Source organism: Myxocyprinus asiaticus, chromosome 20 (assembly GCF_019703515.2).
Source record: "Myxocyprinus asiaticus isolate MX2 ecotype Aquarium Trade chromosome 20, UBuf_Myxa_2, whole genome shotgun sequence".
Lineage (NCBI taxonomy): Eukaryota > Metazoa > Chordata > Actinopteri > Cypriniformes > Catostomidae > Myxocyprinus > Myxocyprinus asiaticus.
This window is the reverse complement of record NC_059363.1, coordinates 20,423,159-20,441,443: the sequence shown is the minus strand read 5'-3', so window position 1 is coordinate 20,441,443 and position 18,285 is coordinate 20,423,159. Positions and strand designations below refer to the sequence as shown.

Sequence of the window (18,285 nt, the reverse complement as noted above, 5' to 3'; positions counted from 1 at the left end):
CTAAATTCTTACGTACTGTACAAAGCTCTCATTATGTCTGACTTTTAGAATGTTAATCCATAGAGCGTATTAAAAAGTAATGTGCCCAAAGACAGCCAAATACAATGAGGTAGCGAAAGATCGACCCACTCACCCGTCACTGCAAAATGAAAGATTTGTTAAACAAAAGAATAAGAAACAAGACCAGAATATAAAGAGACCAAAAGATGGACAAGTCCGAACGTTTACTTTTTTCTTTTAATAGAAAGGCATCAGGATGAAGGTTCTTAAATTCAAACCCTTAACTGTAGAAGCAAAGGGTGATAATTCACTCTTTCCACAAACACCACCATATCATTATCCACCCTACCCACCCCAACATCAGGCAGGAGAAACAAAAACATTTACACAGTAATACAACCGAATGCTGTGCCAAATAAAGCATTTTTTTTTTCCTCAAGGAAAGATAAATAAATCACAAATAAATGTTTTTTTTTTTTTTTTAAGATTAGACAAGAAGAACCCCAAATACCACACAAAGCAAAGAAAATGTGGGTGAAACAGAATGCACAGTTAAAGAGAAGTATGTGGTTTTGTCTTTTAACATTTCAAAAAGCAATTAAACACTTAATGTATATGTTGTCCTAATTCTTAGGATTCAAAGGTATTGTGCCAGAACACACCGGTCCTTCAGTGTTCTAAACTTCCGATAAATGCTTCATGAAACAGCTGCATGAGTGAAAGGGGTCTGTTGCTGAATCTTAAAAGGCATGTTGTCAGCTTCACTAGCTTTTATTATTATTATTTTACTGCACTAATGAAATTGCGATCAGAACCAGATCTTTTTCTAGATCACTACATTTTCTAATGTTCGTGTTGGAGTAATGCTTATAATCCAAGACTTTTGGGATGGGGAATACAAAACAATACTGTGAGCACATCTTAAAACAGTAAAGATGAGCTTGACTGGCAAAGGGTGCAATAATTTTGAGCGAGACAAGGCTTTATGAATTTGCAAGACATTGCCAAGAACAGCCTGAGAACAATATAGTCGATAATTCCACCACAATGGGCTTCTTAACACAGACAGAACAGTAAACAGGACAGACCAGGTAAAAATATACACAATTATTAAATAATTTCCATAGCGGTCACATTTTGACATTTTGTGCTCAACGTGTCTTTATAAAATAACTTCTCTTTTAGCAAAACAACAACAACAACAGAATCAACCACAGAAAAATCACCGGTGTACAAGAGCGACTTTTTCCATGCCACGAGCTTCAGATGTCATCTCACATTCAGACTTTGTTTGTTTCTTTTCTTTTTTAATAAACATACAAGAGACATTTTCTGAACAGTCTTCACCAGTGCTGACAGTGGAACCAAGCAAAAGTGCTAAGTTGGGGGAAAAAAGCAACAAGACAGCATTGTACAAATCCATGCAGAAAGCACCTCCATTCTCCACTCCGGTTAGGTTGATAGTCATGTGAACATGCTCACCAGATTGTTATGGAAGATATATTTAACCGTTCCTCATTCAACTGGGTGAAATATGACCCTGGAACAATGCTTTTTATCTTTCACTAAGATAACTTTATGATGGACAAAGAGAGAACTATGGGAAAAGCTGGAAAGCTGAAAAGTTTGCAAGAAAGGTACATATTGACTTTTGTCCCCTTCAAGGACACAGGCAAATCATAAACAATCAATGTGATAATCCAGCTGAAAAAACTACAAATATAAAAAATAAACACAAAAAGCAAACAAAAACAAAAACTTGAAAAGCAAAAAACAAGCATTCCATAACTCTGAATACAGCAGTGTTGATATTTAGGGATTACAGTACCAAGACAAAAAAGTACTGGCAATATCATCTGTTTCATAACAGTATCCTTTACCCGGTTCTTTGAAATCTCACGCACACAAACATAAACATTCACCCACTCCTGAGTACAGAACCCTCACTGGCCCCACCCTCAAACTTCATCAGCCAATCAACTTCCTTGTCTAGCGTACTTGACAGCTCACAGGCAGGTTGAAAAGACTGTCTTTAGTCTGTAGAGCTTCAGCGTGGTCCTTTCATCCATCCATCCTTTCCAAAACTGCATTCAGGCAGGAGTACTTTTCCAGTTTTCACTCTCTCTTTCCCTACAGAGAAGTTGATGGGAGCTTTTTCACCCGTCTTTGCGCCAGGAAAGAAGACTCAATGGGTTTCAGCTCTGGTGGTGGTTGGGAACTTTTCAGCGCTGAGTATGTGGCAGCCATTGCTCCCTGTGAGGAAACAAGTAGGACAATGTATATTGTAGAATGGATAGTTCCAACTCTAAATTCTGATTGGATGAGCTGTGTTTGAAGTCGTTGAAAAATGACTATTAAAGCACACATTCTGTATTAAAGTGGCAAGTTGTTGTACATACTTGGCAACTGCAAACAGTCTACATTTACACTAACCAGCTATATACTGTAATTTGGAAGAAGACTTATTTATTCTGATAATTAATGCCTTGGTGTTAACAGTAATTTTAGAGAGTGAGATATACAGGCTGTTTACACTGTCCCAACAAAGAACAACATTTCAAGCAATCTGAAGTTGGCTCTTGGATTTAGAATGTTGAAGAATGTTGAACAACTGTTATTTCCAACTGCCCCAACAAACGCCACAGTTTAAAAAAATCTAATGTTGACTGTTGGATTTAGAATGTTGGAAAACTTATTTTTACACTGCCCCAACAAACACCTACAGGCTTAACACACACTGATTCAACAAAACCCAACAACCATTGGAAGTTGGTGTTTGTTGGGACACAGTGTACTAGTCTTAAAAACTCTTATGTAGCCCTGTAAGTCTCGGCAGCTGTACCTTTACAAGCTTGGCATCTTGGTGTTGTAGCTGGCTGTTGGGAAGCTTGTCTCTCTGAACAATCCAGGGATGCTTCAGAACCTGCTTGGCTGTGAGACGCTGGTGAGGGTCCACATGGAGCATCTTAGAGACCAAATCCTACAGAGAAAAATATGTGTTTGTGAAAGAACTTTTACTATTATGGAAAAAGGGTTAATATAGAAACACACCACTCCAAAAAGACTGGACAGTATGTCTTAGTGTTCAAAAAAGAAAGCCCTAACAGAGCAGTCTGAAATGCTGAGTGGATGGGGGTGGGGTCATGGCCTACTTTGGCTGCATCAGACACCCCGTCCCAGTTGCCTCCCATCAGGGTAAAGCGGCCACTCCCTATCCGACTCAAAATCTCTTCTGGAGTGTCCTCTGGTCCATTGGCAAATGGCGTAAAACTGAGAGAAAACGAAAGATGGAAAATGACTGTGTGTGTGTGTGTGTGTGTGTGTGTGTGTGTTTTATGGGGTTCCTATGTGTGGAAGTTGAAAATAAGAAAAAGACCCATATGTATTGGTGTTTTTTTATGGGTATACAGTATTGTATGTAGGGTGTGTGTGTGTGTTTTTGTGTTCTTACCCGGCAAGCATAGTGTATAGTAATACTCCAAGACTCCAAATGTCACAGCCCTCATCATAGCCCTGTCTCTTTAGCACCTGCAGCACAAAACAATTCATTAAAGGCAACTTAGTAACCATAAAATCCACTATACAGCACAAAGTTACCAGAGAACTTCATGACAGATAGTAAAAATTGTCCTTTGCTACCAATCCTTGCTGTTGGGAAGTCAGCACAATTTCAATGAACCCCTTTTCACCTAGTATCATTAAGTGCAAAACATGGGTCATTTAATGAGTTAATTGGTCTATACAGCATTTCCCTGTCCGTCATAAGAACAAGCGCTCACCTCAGGTGCTACAAAGTTGGCTGTATAGCAAGGTGTCATGAGGAGGCCATTGTCTGCCCGGAGCTGCTTGGCGAATCCAAAATCACAAATGCGCAGAGATTCTGGATTTCCAGACTCATCAACATAGAGAATATTACTGGGCTTCAGGTCCCGATGCACAACCTGCAGGAAAACCAGAAAACACACAATTACATTAGGGCAAGATTTCAGGGAAGTGTGGTTCAATGGTGAATTGATTTGAGTCCATTTTTTTCATATTACAGGCTCTGCTATAATGCATGCCATAAAAAGCTACAGGTTAATATTAGAGTTAGGAACCATATCTTTATTGTGGTTCTTCTGGGAATGAGGTCAAAATCACTGTTAAATCACATTAAACTTTGAAAACTAAACAGAAGAGGGCCTAGGATAAAGCCTTGGGGAACACCCTAGAGAGAAGGGGGAATGCAAAGTTCTGCCACAAGCTGTGCATTATGATGACAGATTGTGTGCAAGAGGCAAGATTTCTATCTACAAGATAATGTGATTGTGTTAGTGCATGCATGTTTTCTCACCCCTTGAGAGTGCAGGTATTCCACAGTCTTTGTGATAGTGTGCAGCACTGCACTGGCCTCTCTTTCTGAGAAAAACTTTTGCTTGAGAATTCTGTCAAGCAGCTCACCTCCTCGCATCAGCTCAGTAACAAGGTACACCTGCTTTCCATTATCATACACCTGCAATATAACATACCTCACTGAATGACTTTTTTCTTTTCACACTGGTTCAATTTTGCCCTGTTTGTATGCATTCAGATATTGCTTATTCAGGTTGTGAAACATCTACCAACAAAACTACATTGCCTGTCCTGTAATATTTCTGTTTCTACACAGTACAGAGATAGTCATCATTTTGACATTATGCAGTTTGGTGGTGGTTAATTTAATTAATAAAATATTGAGTTGTAGTATTTCTCGCTGTTTGGATTATTATGCATAAATCAAATTTCAATAATGCAGGAGATTCCTCTATACTACAGTTCGTTTTGAAATATCATATTTTCTTGAAGGTGCTTTTTGAGTGTTCGTACTTACATCTTTCAGAGTTATGATGTTGGGGTGCTGGCCGTATCTCAGCAGGATCTCAATCTCTTCAGATGGATCAGTGCTTGTTTTATCAATCACCTATCAGGAATATAAGACATGTATCAGTCACCTGAAAACCACAGATCATCTTTTGATGATGACATGCAATTAAAAGACAATCAGAATGTGCTTTTGATTGTCTTAACTGAATGTTGTCAACAAAAGACTTATTTTTAAATAGAAAAAAGTAATCACAGATTACTCAACAACATCAGTTTTCACAAAGTAACAAATCTTTGTTTGTTATTTCTGGACAACACAAAAGGATCGAATGTAAGGTGATAAAGTATTCTACAAAAATAGAGCTTCTGATGGTTAGGTAAACTAACCTTTCCAATAATGTTGATGTCAAAGGAATAAAATACAATGAATGACCTCAGAGTCAGTACAATATTAAGACGGGCCTCTTTAAGGGATCGAGGCTCTAACCTTTGCTGCGTACTCTGTGTTGGTTGCTTTGTGTATGCAGCGTTTGCAGACAGAGAAAGAGCCCATGCCGATGTCCTCTTTCATCACGTAACCGTCACTGAACAGGATGTTCTTACCGTGAAGCTGCTGCTTGGAGACAGGTGCACAACAGAGAACTGAGAATTAGAACAGCACGCACACAAAGCACCGATATCAAAAGAGTAAAATATCACAGTATGGGATCACTGAAGAATGAATAATTACACATATTCAAACACAGGCACAAAAACTATTAGACACACACTCATACACACGTTATTATACGTTGAACTCAGTACAAAGCACGCTGGATAGTAGCGAATGATGATATCACTAATGGCATATTAATAGAGAACAAAATGGAATAAAGCAAATTACACAGTGCAGAATCACACAAAGAACTAATTTTCCACCAGTCACATCCTACATTAACATTAAACTACTTTACCATGGCCATTCTTCTGTAGAAATGCTGCCATCTAGTGGTCAGCCATTTGACATTCACTTTATAAGGAAATTACAGTATGGCACAGCTAACCAGCTGAGTAAACATCTGATAACATCTGTGGCATGCTATCAATAACCACTGAGAAAAATTTTGACTCATCCCTCAGTTTGTAAAAAACAAAAATCATGTTTGCTCTTATGCACTTGCCATGGAAGTCTATGGTGGAAGGCACAGACTTGTTTAAGTTAATGTGCAGCTCATTTTTTTGTTTGAACACTTATATTATTACATATTACATAAATGTGTTGTTTGTGCTTTAGGTGGAATTTGCTCTGTTTAAACAGTACTTTGCAGTTTCGTAATGTCCCTTAAATGTCCCTTCTTTTGCATATCTCATGAAAGTTATACTATTTGTCTGCTTTAAATGGTTGAGAAAAGAGTTTTTAAAAAAACTGGATATGACTTGCGATATTATCTCATGTTAACGTGGATAAAATCTTGTAGCTATACTTTCAAAGTGTGTATTTTTACATTTATCCTGGTGCAATGGCTTCCTCCATAAACTTCCATTCTGAGTGCATTGCTCGAAATTATTTTCTGTGGTAATAGATTGTAGCTTGAACATAGAACAGTTCCTTTCATACTGTCATACAGCAGCTAGTGGAAAGATAAAGGTCTCATTAAGCACAGCAAATCAATTGTTGTTTAAGGGGTGGACGGTTTTCTATAGCTCAATGATTGCTCCTGTAGCTAGAATGGTAGAGCATGGTGCTAACAACACCAAGGTCGTGGGTTTGCTACCCAGGGAACACATGAACTCTTCAAATGTATACTTTGAATGCACTGTAAGTCACTTTGGAAAAAAAGTGTCTGCCAAACGCATAAATGCATCTACAAATGTCTGGGATCTTTAATAGTGATCACTGACCTGTACAACAGGGTGTGGAGGGGGCTTGGACGGCTCCTCTATGCCCTCCTCCTCTAGCATTGCCGTGGCAACAAAGCTGAAGCCCCGGAAGAGCTGATGAGCTCCTGCGCTGGGGGGAACACCTGGGGAATCTGAGAAGGCCAAGCAGAGAGGCATAAACAGAAACCATGAAGCCCACACTCATATTCCATATTAGTTCAAATACGACTGCTGATGACATTTGAAAAATCAACCCAAAGCTCTGAATATACTGAGATGAGCTCACCCAGAAGATCAGAAAGAAATACAGCCATCTGTTCAATAGCTAGTTTATTCATGGAGAGACATTTGTTTTAATGTCCATTTCATCAGCCTAAAAGAATGGTTCACCCAAAAAGGAAATTCTGTCATATATTCAACCCTCACATTGTTCCAAACCTGTAAGCTGTTATTTTTACCATGCAACACAAAAATAATTTTAAAAGAATCTTCACATTGATCTTTTCCATTGAGTTCATAGTGACCATGCCTGTCAAGCTCCAAAAAAGGACAAAAAAGCACCATAAACATATTCCATACTACTCGTGCACTATATTCCAAGTCTTCTGAAACCATACCATAGCTTAACGTGAGGAACAAAATCATTATTCAAGGATGATCTTCTCCCTCCAGTGAGCTGTAAACTCAAGAAACGCTGCGATCGAGTCATTGAGTTGAACTCCAGAACTGATCAGTCTGATTTGTGAATTCTTTGCACAGAAAACAGCTACTCAGATATGATGAATAATTCTCCTTTTGTGTTCCACGTAAAATAGCAAACCGGTTTGGAATGACATGAGGGTGAGAACTTTAGAATCCTCAGTGAGTTTATATGTCGAGGCTCCAAACATTTCTGGTGCACATCTGAGTAGGGATTCATTGTGTTTGATGCAATCACAGACTCTAGATCTCAAACCTTTAGGGGTGCGAGAGGTGAACTCAGAGTCGAAATAAAAGGTGTCATCAGGTCTGGCCACGGCTGGTTTGAATGGAGGCTTTATCTCTCGCCTGAAAAGTTTCTGAAAATGATTGGAAAAAGATTTTGGTTTACTCAAGATTTACTGGTGGTGAGGATGACACTTGAATAGAAGTATACCAGTATGTTCTTACATTCCAGTCAATCGTCATAAAGAATGAGTGCCGTTTGATTTCTTCAGCTCCATCTGACCCAGATCCTGGAACAGTTACAGAGTTAGAGTTAGTATGTACAGTTTGAAAATAGAAAAAACTTTTTTGCTGTGAAACAATAGCACATTTAAATTAGATTATTGTCATGGCAAACTATTTTGAACGAATTTCAAATACATACATTCAAATACAACCAATTATTCTTTATCAGAGAAGGAAGCCCTTCACAAGATTAAAATGCTGGTTTTGTGAGAGATTACACAAAATCACAAAAAATATATAAGACAAACGAAAGGTGCATATATTTATGCGTATGTGTTACCTAGTCTGTTGGTAGGGTTCCTCTTGAACAGAGCTCTTAGTAAGCTCTGAGCTTCAGTGCTCAGAAACTGAGGCATCCCCAACCTCGCCCTGCAGAAAAACCCCAATGTTGATCAGGCTACAAACACTGAATAATGTTCAGAATATATAGGCAAAATCAACATTAATACAAAATGGGGTTCCATTACAATTTAAGGAATAGTCCCCCAACACGAAAATTCTGTCAATATTTACTCGCTCTCATGTGATTCCGAACCTGAATGTTTTTTTTTCTTCTGTAGAACACAAAAGGAGAATTTCTGAAGAATCTTTATACAATGATAGTTCATAGTCAGTCAAGCTCAAAAAAGGACACCATAAAGGTACATCATATGACTACTCTGAAGTAGGCCTATCACAGGCACAATATTTGATTTGAGAGCTGCGGCAGAAGGGATGATTTTCAGTGAATATCAAATTCTTGAGATATAGCGTACAGATCGTATGGACAACATATATGGAACTTCTATGGTGTTTATTGTCCTTTTTGGAGTTTGACAGTCATGGTAAACATGAACTGTCATTGTATAGCAAAGAGCTGTGTAAAGATTCTTCAAAAAAATCTCCTTTGGTGTTCCATGGAAAATAACATCAGCAGACAGGTTAGTAACAACCAATGATGACAGAATTGAAATTAAATATTGGTCTGTTTAAATAGTTTTTCCTCATTTAACTGCTTCCAACAGATTTCCCTATTAGGCCCACCAGTGAAATGAAGTGCTGCACCTGAAGATCCAAAACACAGATTAAGTCTAGTCCTACTATAAAACACATTTATTCTAAATGTTTATGTTAACAAAACAATTCACAGTATTGTTTAGGTCAAAAAGTCTTCATCTGTATTCTTTCCTATTAGGAGAGTTAAAAAATACATCAAAAAGCTCCAATCTCAGTGGATGGATAACTTTATGGATCCTCACTTCAGGATGAGATTCATTGTTTCCTTTCTGTCCTTTCCCTGGAATGGCAGTGATCCCGTAAGCATCTCAAACTATACAAAAGTCAAGCAGAAAACACTCATTATAACCCAATAAAATCTAAATAAGACAAACCAAGTGACATTGTGGCTGCTTTGCTCTGTCAGTATTATGAATCTGGACGTACCATCAGTACCCCAAACGACCACCAGTCGGCACTGTGGGTGTGTCCCTGCCTGTTGACCACCTCTGGAGCCATGTACTCCACCGTCCCACAGAAGGAGTAAGCCTTCTTCTCATGATCAATGGCCTCCTTACACAGTCCAAAATCTAATAGGGAGAGAAAAAATCAGAAACAATCAAAACAGAAATTCAAACTAAAAATAAATAAAATCATACACTAATGCATGTAATTAAATGTAATTAAAACATTATGGCTGAATTGGTGCGCTTCTGTATACCCTGGAGAGGCAGAGGGTCACCTCTGAAGCGAAACAGAGACAGATAGAGGGACAAATAATAATCATGCAGTGGAATACTGCAGTATTTCACTGAGGAATAACACACACTGTACACAAATGGTGATATAGGCCAACAACAAAAAACTATGTGTGTGTGTGTGTGTGTGTGTGTATGTGTGTGTGTGTGTGTGTGTAATAAAAGAGAGAGATTGCGTGTGTGTATTGTACCTGTGAGTTTGATATGTCCCTCTTCATCTAGGAGGATGCTAAAATAGAGAGAGAATTAGGGTGAATGATTGTACCAAATATCTCAAATTCATTTTATGAGCAAAACCGATGCAGCCACATCAGCACGATCCCTTGTAGTTGTTCTAACTTGTCTGCATCTAAACACTTAGCAGTCAGCAAGCCTCCTGTCCACTGTTAAGGTTTAGTACATGTTTTAGTATCTTGCAGTCCTAACTGAGAGTATGTGGAGTGACTATCTTTGTGTGAGTGTTTAGGGTGTGTGTATAAAGTACTTCTCAGGTTTGAGGTCTCTGTAGATGATGCCGAGACCGTGCAGGTGATCTAAACCCAGTGCCAGCTCAGCCAGATAAAACTTCACATCTTCCTCGGTGAACATCACCTGAACAGCAAGGAGTGAGCGAGAGTGAATACAGACATAACTGTGATAAAGAAGATGATACTGTGCTGTTATTAATATTCTCAACCTCTTTTGACAGTCTGGTGAAGAGATCGCCCCCTCTGAGGAAGTCCAGAATCAGATAAAGTTTACCCTCCGTCTGAAAAGCTGCAGACACACACACAGACACAGAAATTGTGCATGTAACCAATGCATCAACGCTGATGTCAATCTGAGCAATTCTGTATTTACTGATAAGTTTCCATTGAAACATTTATTCCAATTATACACTCACTGAGCACTTTATTAGGAACACATTAACACCTACTTATTCATGTGATTATCTAAACAGCCAATCTTGTGGCAGCAGTGCAATAAATACAATCATGCAGATACGGGTCAGGAGCTTCAGTTAATGTTCACAACAACCATCAGAATGGGGGAAAAAATGTGATCTCAGTGATTTGGACTGTGGCATGATTATTGGTGCCAGATGGGCTGGTTTAAGTATTTCTGTAACTGCTGATCTCCTGGGATTTTCACGCACAAAAGTCTCTAGAATTTACTCAGAATGGTGCCAAAAACAAAAAACAAGGAAACGCCTTGTTAATGAGAGAGGTCAATGGAGAATGGCCAAACTGGTTCAAGCTGACAGAAAGACTACTGTAACTCAGATAACCACTGTACAATTATAGTGAACAGAATAGCATCTCAGAATGCACAACACGATGAACTTGAGGCGGATGGGCTACAACAGCAGAAGACCATGTCGAGCACTTTATTAGGACCATAGTGTTCCTAAGTGCTTGATTATTGTGTAAAACTATAAATTATACATAATATTCATTTTATTATACAGTACATTAAAAATACTTATAATAATTACTGTAAAATAAATATGTAATTACAGGTTGTTTGACAATATAAGATATTAAGCACTAATGTGTAATAGCATTGAACATAACTGCAATGTTCATTCGATAGCAATCATTACTAACATAATTACATAGAATCTGTACAGTAAAAAGCCCTGTTTACTCTATACATCGATAGGAGCATCAGAATAATCAAGAGCATTAATAGCAATATTTAATGCTATTACTCTGAGTCAGTACTAAAGTAATGATACTGTAATATGGATTCCATTTACTCTTCACATCAATAATAGCATCAGAATTAGTCAGGAACACAGTCATTAAATAACTACAGCTCAATAAAAATACATACAGAAAGGCACTTCCAACAAACCGCATCAAGTCTGACTTCCACTTTCTTGAAATTATTTTTTTAGGTGACTTTTAAAGAAGGGGACATATCATTATTAGTCATTTTTCATTGAAGCGGATATCACACTAGCTCACCATAATGAAGTTTAACCACAAACGGATGGTTGACCTCTGCCAGGATGTCTCTCTCCATCTTAGTTCTCACACGATCTCTCACTGTAATAAGAACAATTTTACTAAAGTTTAGTAGGAAAAAAAAAAAAGGAAAAAAAAACCAAACAAACAAAAAAACAGTAATCTGCCACAGGTCGACAGTGAACTCATGGTCACTTTAGATGATGAACACAACACTATTAACATTAACTACATTAAAGGAATATTTCACCCAAAAATGACAATTCTGTCTTCATTTACTCACCCTCATGACTTTCTTCCATGAAAAATAAATAAATAAATAAAAACACATCACAATATTGTTTCTCTACAAGGAGATGTTAAGCAGAATGTTAGCATTAGTCACCATTCACTTTCATTGCATCTTTTTCCATACAATGAAAATGAATGGTGTTTGAGTCAGTCATTCTAACATTCTCCCAAACATCTCCTTTTGTGTTAAATGGTAGAAAAAGTGAGCCGGGTTGGAATGACCGGAGGGTGAGTAAATGGTGATAGAATTTTACATTTTTGGGTAAACTTGACCTTTAACTGATTGTAGCAACAATGATAAAACCAAACAGTTAAAAATAAGCAAAACCACATATTATGTAATTAAAATTTTCTAAAATAATAACTGGTAAAATGGTAAAAAAATGGCAATCAGTTAAGAGCTAAGCATGAAGATATTTTTAAAGTGATAGAGATCAATGCATTTCAGTTTTTTTTTCTCAGCAGGTGCAGATGTTGCTCATAGGAAGTGATGTTATCAGCTTCCTTGAGAACAGACCGTAATGTCTGAAGGGACTTTCCTTTAAGGAATGGAGAAAAAGAAGGATGAGAGTGAAAGAAAGAGAGAGGAACAGAGATTTCAGTGAAAAGGTACATAAAACCTCTAATTGTCTGTAAGCATGGTGGGTTTTCTCTCATTGGGGTTCACACTAAACAACACAGGAATCGAGTGTGCCCACAGAGGAGTTATTGACAACAACATAAATTCAGATTTGCATTTGAGGAAACAGGCTCAAATTCACTCACAATTTACATATAAAAGGTATATCGATGATGCAAATCATGTTTGATAGCTTTGAGCAGACTAAAATTGGTAAAAACTGGTAAAAATTAAAAAAGATCATCAATAGGGAGTAAATATACATTTTATTTAAAAAAAAAAAAAAAAACAAGATTCAAAAATAATTTCCATATGCATTACAATGTCTAAAGTAATCGCCTTACAATAATTTTAAAGTTGTATACATTGCAATGAAAAAACTTAACTGATTATTCAAATTACTATTTTATCTAATTAAGCTTACTTTTATAAATTAAGCTTCTCTCTGTTTAGTTCAACATCAGTGTTTGTATATATTGCCCACCCATAACTGTCACAACTGAGAGCAATTATTTGCATGGTTAGAGTAATTCTCAGGGTGGGCATCTGTGCTTAGGAAGTTCTTAATTTTAGATTAGGAACAAGTGAAAAATGAAAAATAAAATCCAGGAAAACAATGCAAAATGTAAGTAACTGTTGTTCTGTCATTTTGAAGTGTTGTTTCTGTTAGCAAAGGAAGCCTGTGTGTATGTGTGTGTGTGTGTGTGTGTGTGTGTGTGTGTACTAATGCTGTACCTTTGAGTGTGGCCTTTCTCAGGACCTTCATGGCATAGAGCTCATTATTATCAGGTGGTGTTACCTTCCGTACCAAAAACACCTGCACACAAATAGAGCACATTTTACTCTAGAATCCAGCCAAAGTGTAAGCTGAATGAGGCTGAAAGCTAATCAATACATGCTGATATTCTGTCTTTATAGTCATTTTAAACTGAAGTGTGTTATTTGTCAATGGTAAAATACTCTCACCTAAACCAGCCTAGTATACAGAGACAACAATAAAAAAGACATTTGTAGGTTGATTCCCCCCTAAAAATGTAAACACTATGGCACTATTAACAACATTCCTCTGTTTGTTTGAGCATCCTGACCATCTGTTTTTGACCAATGGCAGATGGGTGGAGAAGTGTTCGGGAAACCTGTTTGAAAACAGTCATTATTTTTGCAATTCCGTTCTGTGACGCTAGTAGTGTGGAAATAACACACTTAAATTACTAGTGTTACAACTGCCCCAACAACTGTTACTTTATTTATTTATTTATAATTTGATGCCATATCAGCAGCAATGGCTATATTCATGGCAAAAACAACAGTGTTTCAATTTAAACATTGTTTACAATAATTTAACAATTTTGTCTAAAAAAACAATAAATATACAGAAATATACATATATAACAATAATATCAATAGTAATAATAACAATTATATAGAATCTTTAAGTTTAGTATGTGATAGATATTCTAAAATTATTCCAGGAGAAACCTTTTTAAAAATGTCAATTAATATTTTTCTGAATAAAAACGTTGTCTAACATCATTTAAAAATGGACATTCTATCAAAATCTGTTTTACACTCAAGAAATTCTTACATAGATCACAAACCGGTTTCTTCCCCTTTCAATAAGTATGAATGAGTGACCGATTCGACATCTTGTATATACGACCTGGTCAAATCTATTTTCAAAGAGGAAATAATAAACTCATTGATTTAGTACTGGGTTCACTTCATGTAGTTTGTTATATATGCATTCATTCCACTCCATTTGCCATTTGTTGTGAATGTACAGATTCAATATGGGTTTAACATCAGATACTGGTACTGTATATTACATTCTGTCATGTCCAGCTGAAGTGCTTCCTTAGCCGCTTTATCTGCCTGTTCATTGCCAGCCAATCCCATATGGCCCGGTATCCAACAAAAAAACAATATTAAAATCTTGTTTTTTTTTTTTTTTTAAAGAGTCCACATTTCCTATTATGCTAATAATTGTAGGATGTTCAGTTTTCAGAGACTCAAGTGCTTGCAGACAGGATTTAGAATCTGTACAAATTAAAACGTGACGTTGTTGTTCCTTTTCTATTTGCTCTAGAGCTAGAAGTAATGCACAAGCTTCAGCTGTGAAAACTGAACTTTGTCCAGGGATACACTTGCAAAATAGCTGCTAATTGCTGCAGCTCTGAAAAGTTTGCCTTAAATCCTCGACAATTCCACTGAATTATATGATTCCTCATTTTCAAGTAGGTAAGACAAGTATCTGCCCTTTACCTTTGCATTCTGGAGACAAGCTTCGACTTCGGGAATTTGTAGTCTCTGTCATTTCAAAATCGTTATTCTTTAAACATTCAGTCTTTTGTGTTTTCCTTTCTTGATTCAATTTTGTTGATTGAGTTTTTTCAGTACTTTGCTGTATCCTTCCCTCTTAAGGACTGGTTGTGCTCATTTGATGATCTTTCGTCTTCCTCGGCTTGGATTTGATTTGTCAATATTTGACTTTGTGTTCCTTGATTCTTCTTTTTAATTAGATTAGAAATTCTGTTACTGACATTTTGTGGTTACTCACTATTCACCCACGTCAAATCAGTCTGACAGTCAGTGGTGCTCATGGTTGGTTTCACCATAGAAGCATATGTTTTCCTCAAATTAAAGGATGGGGACTCCTCAACCTTTTTACGTGCTTCAACGTAGCTGATCCTTTCAACACATTTTATTCTTTGGATTTTTTTTCCTTTATCCAAACCGGACATTCTTTTGTTGAAGCTGGGTAATTAGCTGAACAGTTGCTGCATTCTGACGGTCTTGAACCCATTCATGTCCTTCTTCTCCACAGTTGCAGCAGATTGCTTTTCTTTTACAGAAAGCAGAACTGTGGCCAAATTTTTGACAGTTGTAGCATCTCAATGGGTTTGGAATAAAGGTATTGACCGGTACACTCTCATATCCAATTTGAATCTTCTCTGGAGGTTGGGGTTTATTAAAAGTCATAATGTAAGTGCTTGTCTTAATTATCTGTTCTTCTTTTTTGATTGTGATCCTCTTGACATTAATTACACCTTGTTGAGTTAATTCTGATGCTATTTCAGCCTCATCCATGTTGTGTAGCTCTCTAGTGCGTATAGCTCCTTTGCTGCTGTTCAATGATGGGTGATAAAATGCCTTTATCGGTACATTTGCCAGCATATTTGCATGCATGATGTTTTCAGCATGGCTTTTCTTGGAGCATTCTACTAGGATTTGTCCGGATCTTAGCTTTTTAACGTCTTTAACTGTTCCTGCTATGCCTGTTATGACTCTCTGTATTGCAAATGGAGACAATTTTGTAAGAGGCATGTTTGTTATTTGTGATTCTAGCAGTATAAATCTCTGCCAATTTTCACTCTTTTGTGAGTAAATACATCCAGTATCTAAATCATCATCCAATGTTTGTTCTATCATCCGTCGTTTTTTTTTTTTTTTTTTTTGTAAGCCATGTTTGTATTTTTAAATTTCATCACTCCTGCTCCTCACCCACCTCGGAGCCCAACAGGGTAATGCACAGAGCCGCGGTTATCCTCCAGATATGCACCAAGGATACAGGGGTGATATACTTGAGCAAAAGGAACAAAAAATTAATTTGACTCAATTGACCCTAAGCCAAAGCCCTTTCGGGTACATCTTGACTAGCTGATTGGTTGGACCGGGTCCTCCCAAACTCCCGTCTATGTGAATTCGAAGCCAAAGTATTGTGTTGGATCTGAGTCAGCCGTAGCATACACATTCCTCAAATACCAGGTTCTCATCCTCCCCAGACATGGGTTGCAACTTACGGCAAAGAAGTCGCCCCATTTGTCGCCTCTTATGATCAGCAAGGGGGTGCTAGGGACCTATTCTACCCCGGGTCCCCTCGGGGGCCAACAACTGTTACAATCACCACAGTAATGGAAGCGATTTTAACAATTTGACTTAAATTCAATATTATGATCTAGTCTCTCACTATAAATCTATTACTTTTAGTTACGTTAGGCAGAAATAAATATTTCTTATTTAAAAAGATAGTAGGTAAATTTGTACCAGTCTGAGAAATATGAAAGTAAATGTAAAACGTTTTTCTTTTACAATTGTCTCCAGTCTTCCCTACAGAAGCATCTTCTTCTGTGTGTGTTACCTTTCCAAAGGACCCCTGTCCCAACACTTTGAGCAGCTCGAACTGTGAGGGGTCTGCCTTCTCTGCCCCCTCCTTAACCACATTTGTGATGTTGATCTCCTTGATATCTCCATCTTCCTGCAACACATAAGAGAAATAGGGATATCAACCACAGAAATTAGCTGGTTGAAGAGCAGGTTGCATAAAACATGTACAGAGCACAATCAGAGCGTAGGAGCTTGGAAATGAATCTCTGATTGTTCAAGATGCCATGACAATCACTTTTGTGGCATACAAGTAATATTACTGGGAAAATTAACTAGCAGAAGAGAAGCAATCAAGAAAAGCTGATATAGCGCTGCTTAGTTGCATATAATTTCCCATACAAGACCCTAAAAGATATTTTTCCTCAGCCCGCACCAGTCACAATTGTTCGTTGAGACATTGAAAGGGATGGTTCACCCAAAAATTGAAATTCTCTTATGATTTATTCACCCTCATGCCATCTCAGCTGTGCCTGACTTTCTTGTGCTAAACACAAAGACTTTTAGAAGAATATTTCAGCTCTGTACAAGTGAATGGTGACCAATTTTTGAAGCTCCAAAAGCACATAAAGGCAGCATAGAAGTAATCTATACGACTCCAGTGGTTTAATCCATGTCTTCTGAAGTGATATATGTGTGAGCGAGAAGCAGATCAATATTTCAGTCCTTTTTTACTATAAATTCTCCTCTCTGCCCAGTAGGGGGGCGATATGCACAAAGAATGTGAATCGCCAAAAGCAAAAGAAGAATGTGGAACTGAAAGTGGAGATTTATAGTAAAAAAAAAGGACTTAAATATTGATCTGTTTCTCACCCACACTTATCATATAGCTTATGAAGATGGATTTAACCGCTGGAGTCATATGGATTACTTTCGTACAGCCTCTATGTGCTTTTTTAGCTTCAAAATGTTGTTACCCATTCACTTACAGAGCTGAAATATTCTTCTTAAAATCTTAATTTGTGTTCTACAGAAGAAAGTCATACACATCTGGGAAGGCATGAGGGTGGGTAAATAATGAGAGAATTTTCATTTCAGGATGAACTATCCCTTTAATTTAATCATTTCGGTGTAACTGCTTGAGTAAATTATCATTCATATGTTAGTCACAAATCCTTACTATTAAAAGATTGAATTAATAACACTTTTAATGACAAATAAATAAAATAAATGAATGAACACAGCAGAAGATCAGCAGTTCTGATGGGTGTAGATGAGAGGAGTTGCTCATGTGATTTAAAGCCACAGAGACAAACACTTAAACATCAGATCCTCTCAGTGGACAGTGATAACAACACAGTAAACCCTTCATTAAAATATACAAAATAAATATCTACTTTAGAATATATCAGTACATTATATATATATATATATATATATATATATATATATATATATATATATATATATATATATATATATATATATTTCATCATCTCTTAATGTCACATTTCCCCTGTGAAAAAAAAAAATCCTCAAGGAAGTAGAGTTAAGAGTGAAGACAGAGAAGGAAATTAATAATAACTTAAGTAAAGCAAAATTAAAGTCTGCATTCTGAAATTATGTGGAAAAATACAGTAGGTTGCTCCAATCCTTATCAAACCCACTAAACTTACCTATC

General features: G+C 37.1%; 1 protein-coding gene across 5 annotated transcripts in view; it reads right to left on the bottom strand.

Annotated features, from left to right (window-relative positions):
- Nucleotides 1-219: 219 nt before the first annotated feature.
- LOC127411424 (ribosomal protein S6 kinase alpha-1) overlaps nt 220-18,285 on the bottom strand; it is a 106,638-nt gene continuing 88,572 nt past the window's right edge. For all 5 annotated transcript variants that reach the window (XM_051646979.1, XM_051646980.1, XM_051646978.1 and 2 more), the window contains 20 exons: nt 16,642-16,758; nt 13,239-13,320; nt 11,594-11,674; nt 10,321-10,400; nt 10,129-10,235; nt 9,836-9,873; nt 9,334-9,476; nt 9,150-9,220; nt 8,192-8,280; nt 7,852-7,916; nt 7,658-7,760; nt 6,724-6,854; nt 5,330-5,455; nt 4,850-4,939; nt 4,334-4,492; nt 3,780-3,941; nt 3,452-3,528; nt 3,153-3,270; nt 2,843-2,980; nt 220-2,253 (listed from right to left, as the gene is read on the bottom strand). In XM_051646979.1, coding sequence (XP_051502939.1) covers nt 2,131-2,253; nt 2,843-2,980; nt 3,153-3,270; nt 3,452-3,528; nt 3,780-3,941; nt 4,334-4,492; nt 4,850-4,939; nt 5,330-5,455; nt 6,724-6,854; nt 7,658-7,760; nt 7,852-7,916; nt 8,192-8,280; nt 9,150-9,220; nt 9,334-9,476; nt 9,836-9,873; nt 10,129-10,235; nt 10,321-10,400; nt 11,594-11,674; nt 13,239-13,320; nt 16,642-16,758 — 2,100 coding nt within the window. In that variant the 3' untranslated portion in view covers nt 220-2,130. The remainder of the gene's footprint in view (nt 2,254-2,842; nt 2,981-3,152; nt 3,271-3,451; nt 3,529-3,779; nt 3,942-4,333; nt 4,493-4,849; nt 4,940-5,329; nt 5,456-6,723; nt 6,855-7,657; nt 7,761-7,851; nt 7,917-8,191; nt 8,281-9,149; nt 9,221-9,333; nt 9,477-9,835; nt 9,874-10,128; nt 10,236-10,320; nt 10,401-11,593; nt 11,675-13,238; nt 13,321-16,641; nt 16,759-18,285) is intronic.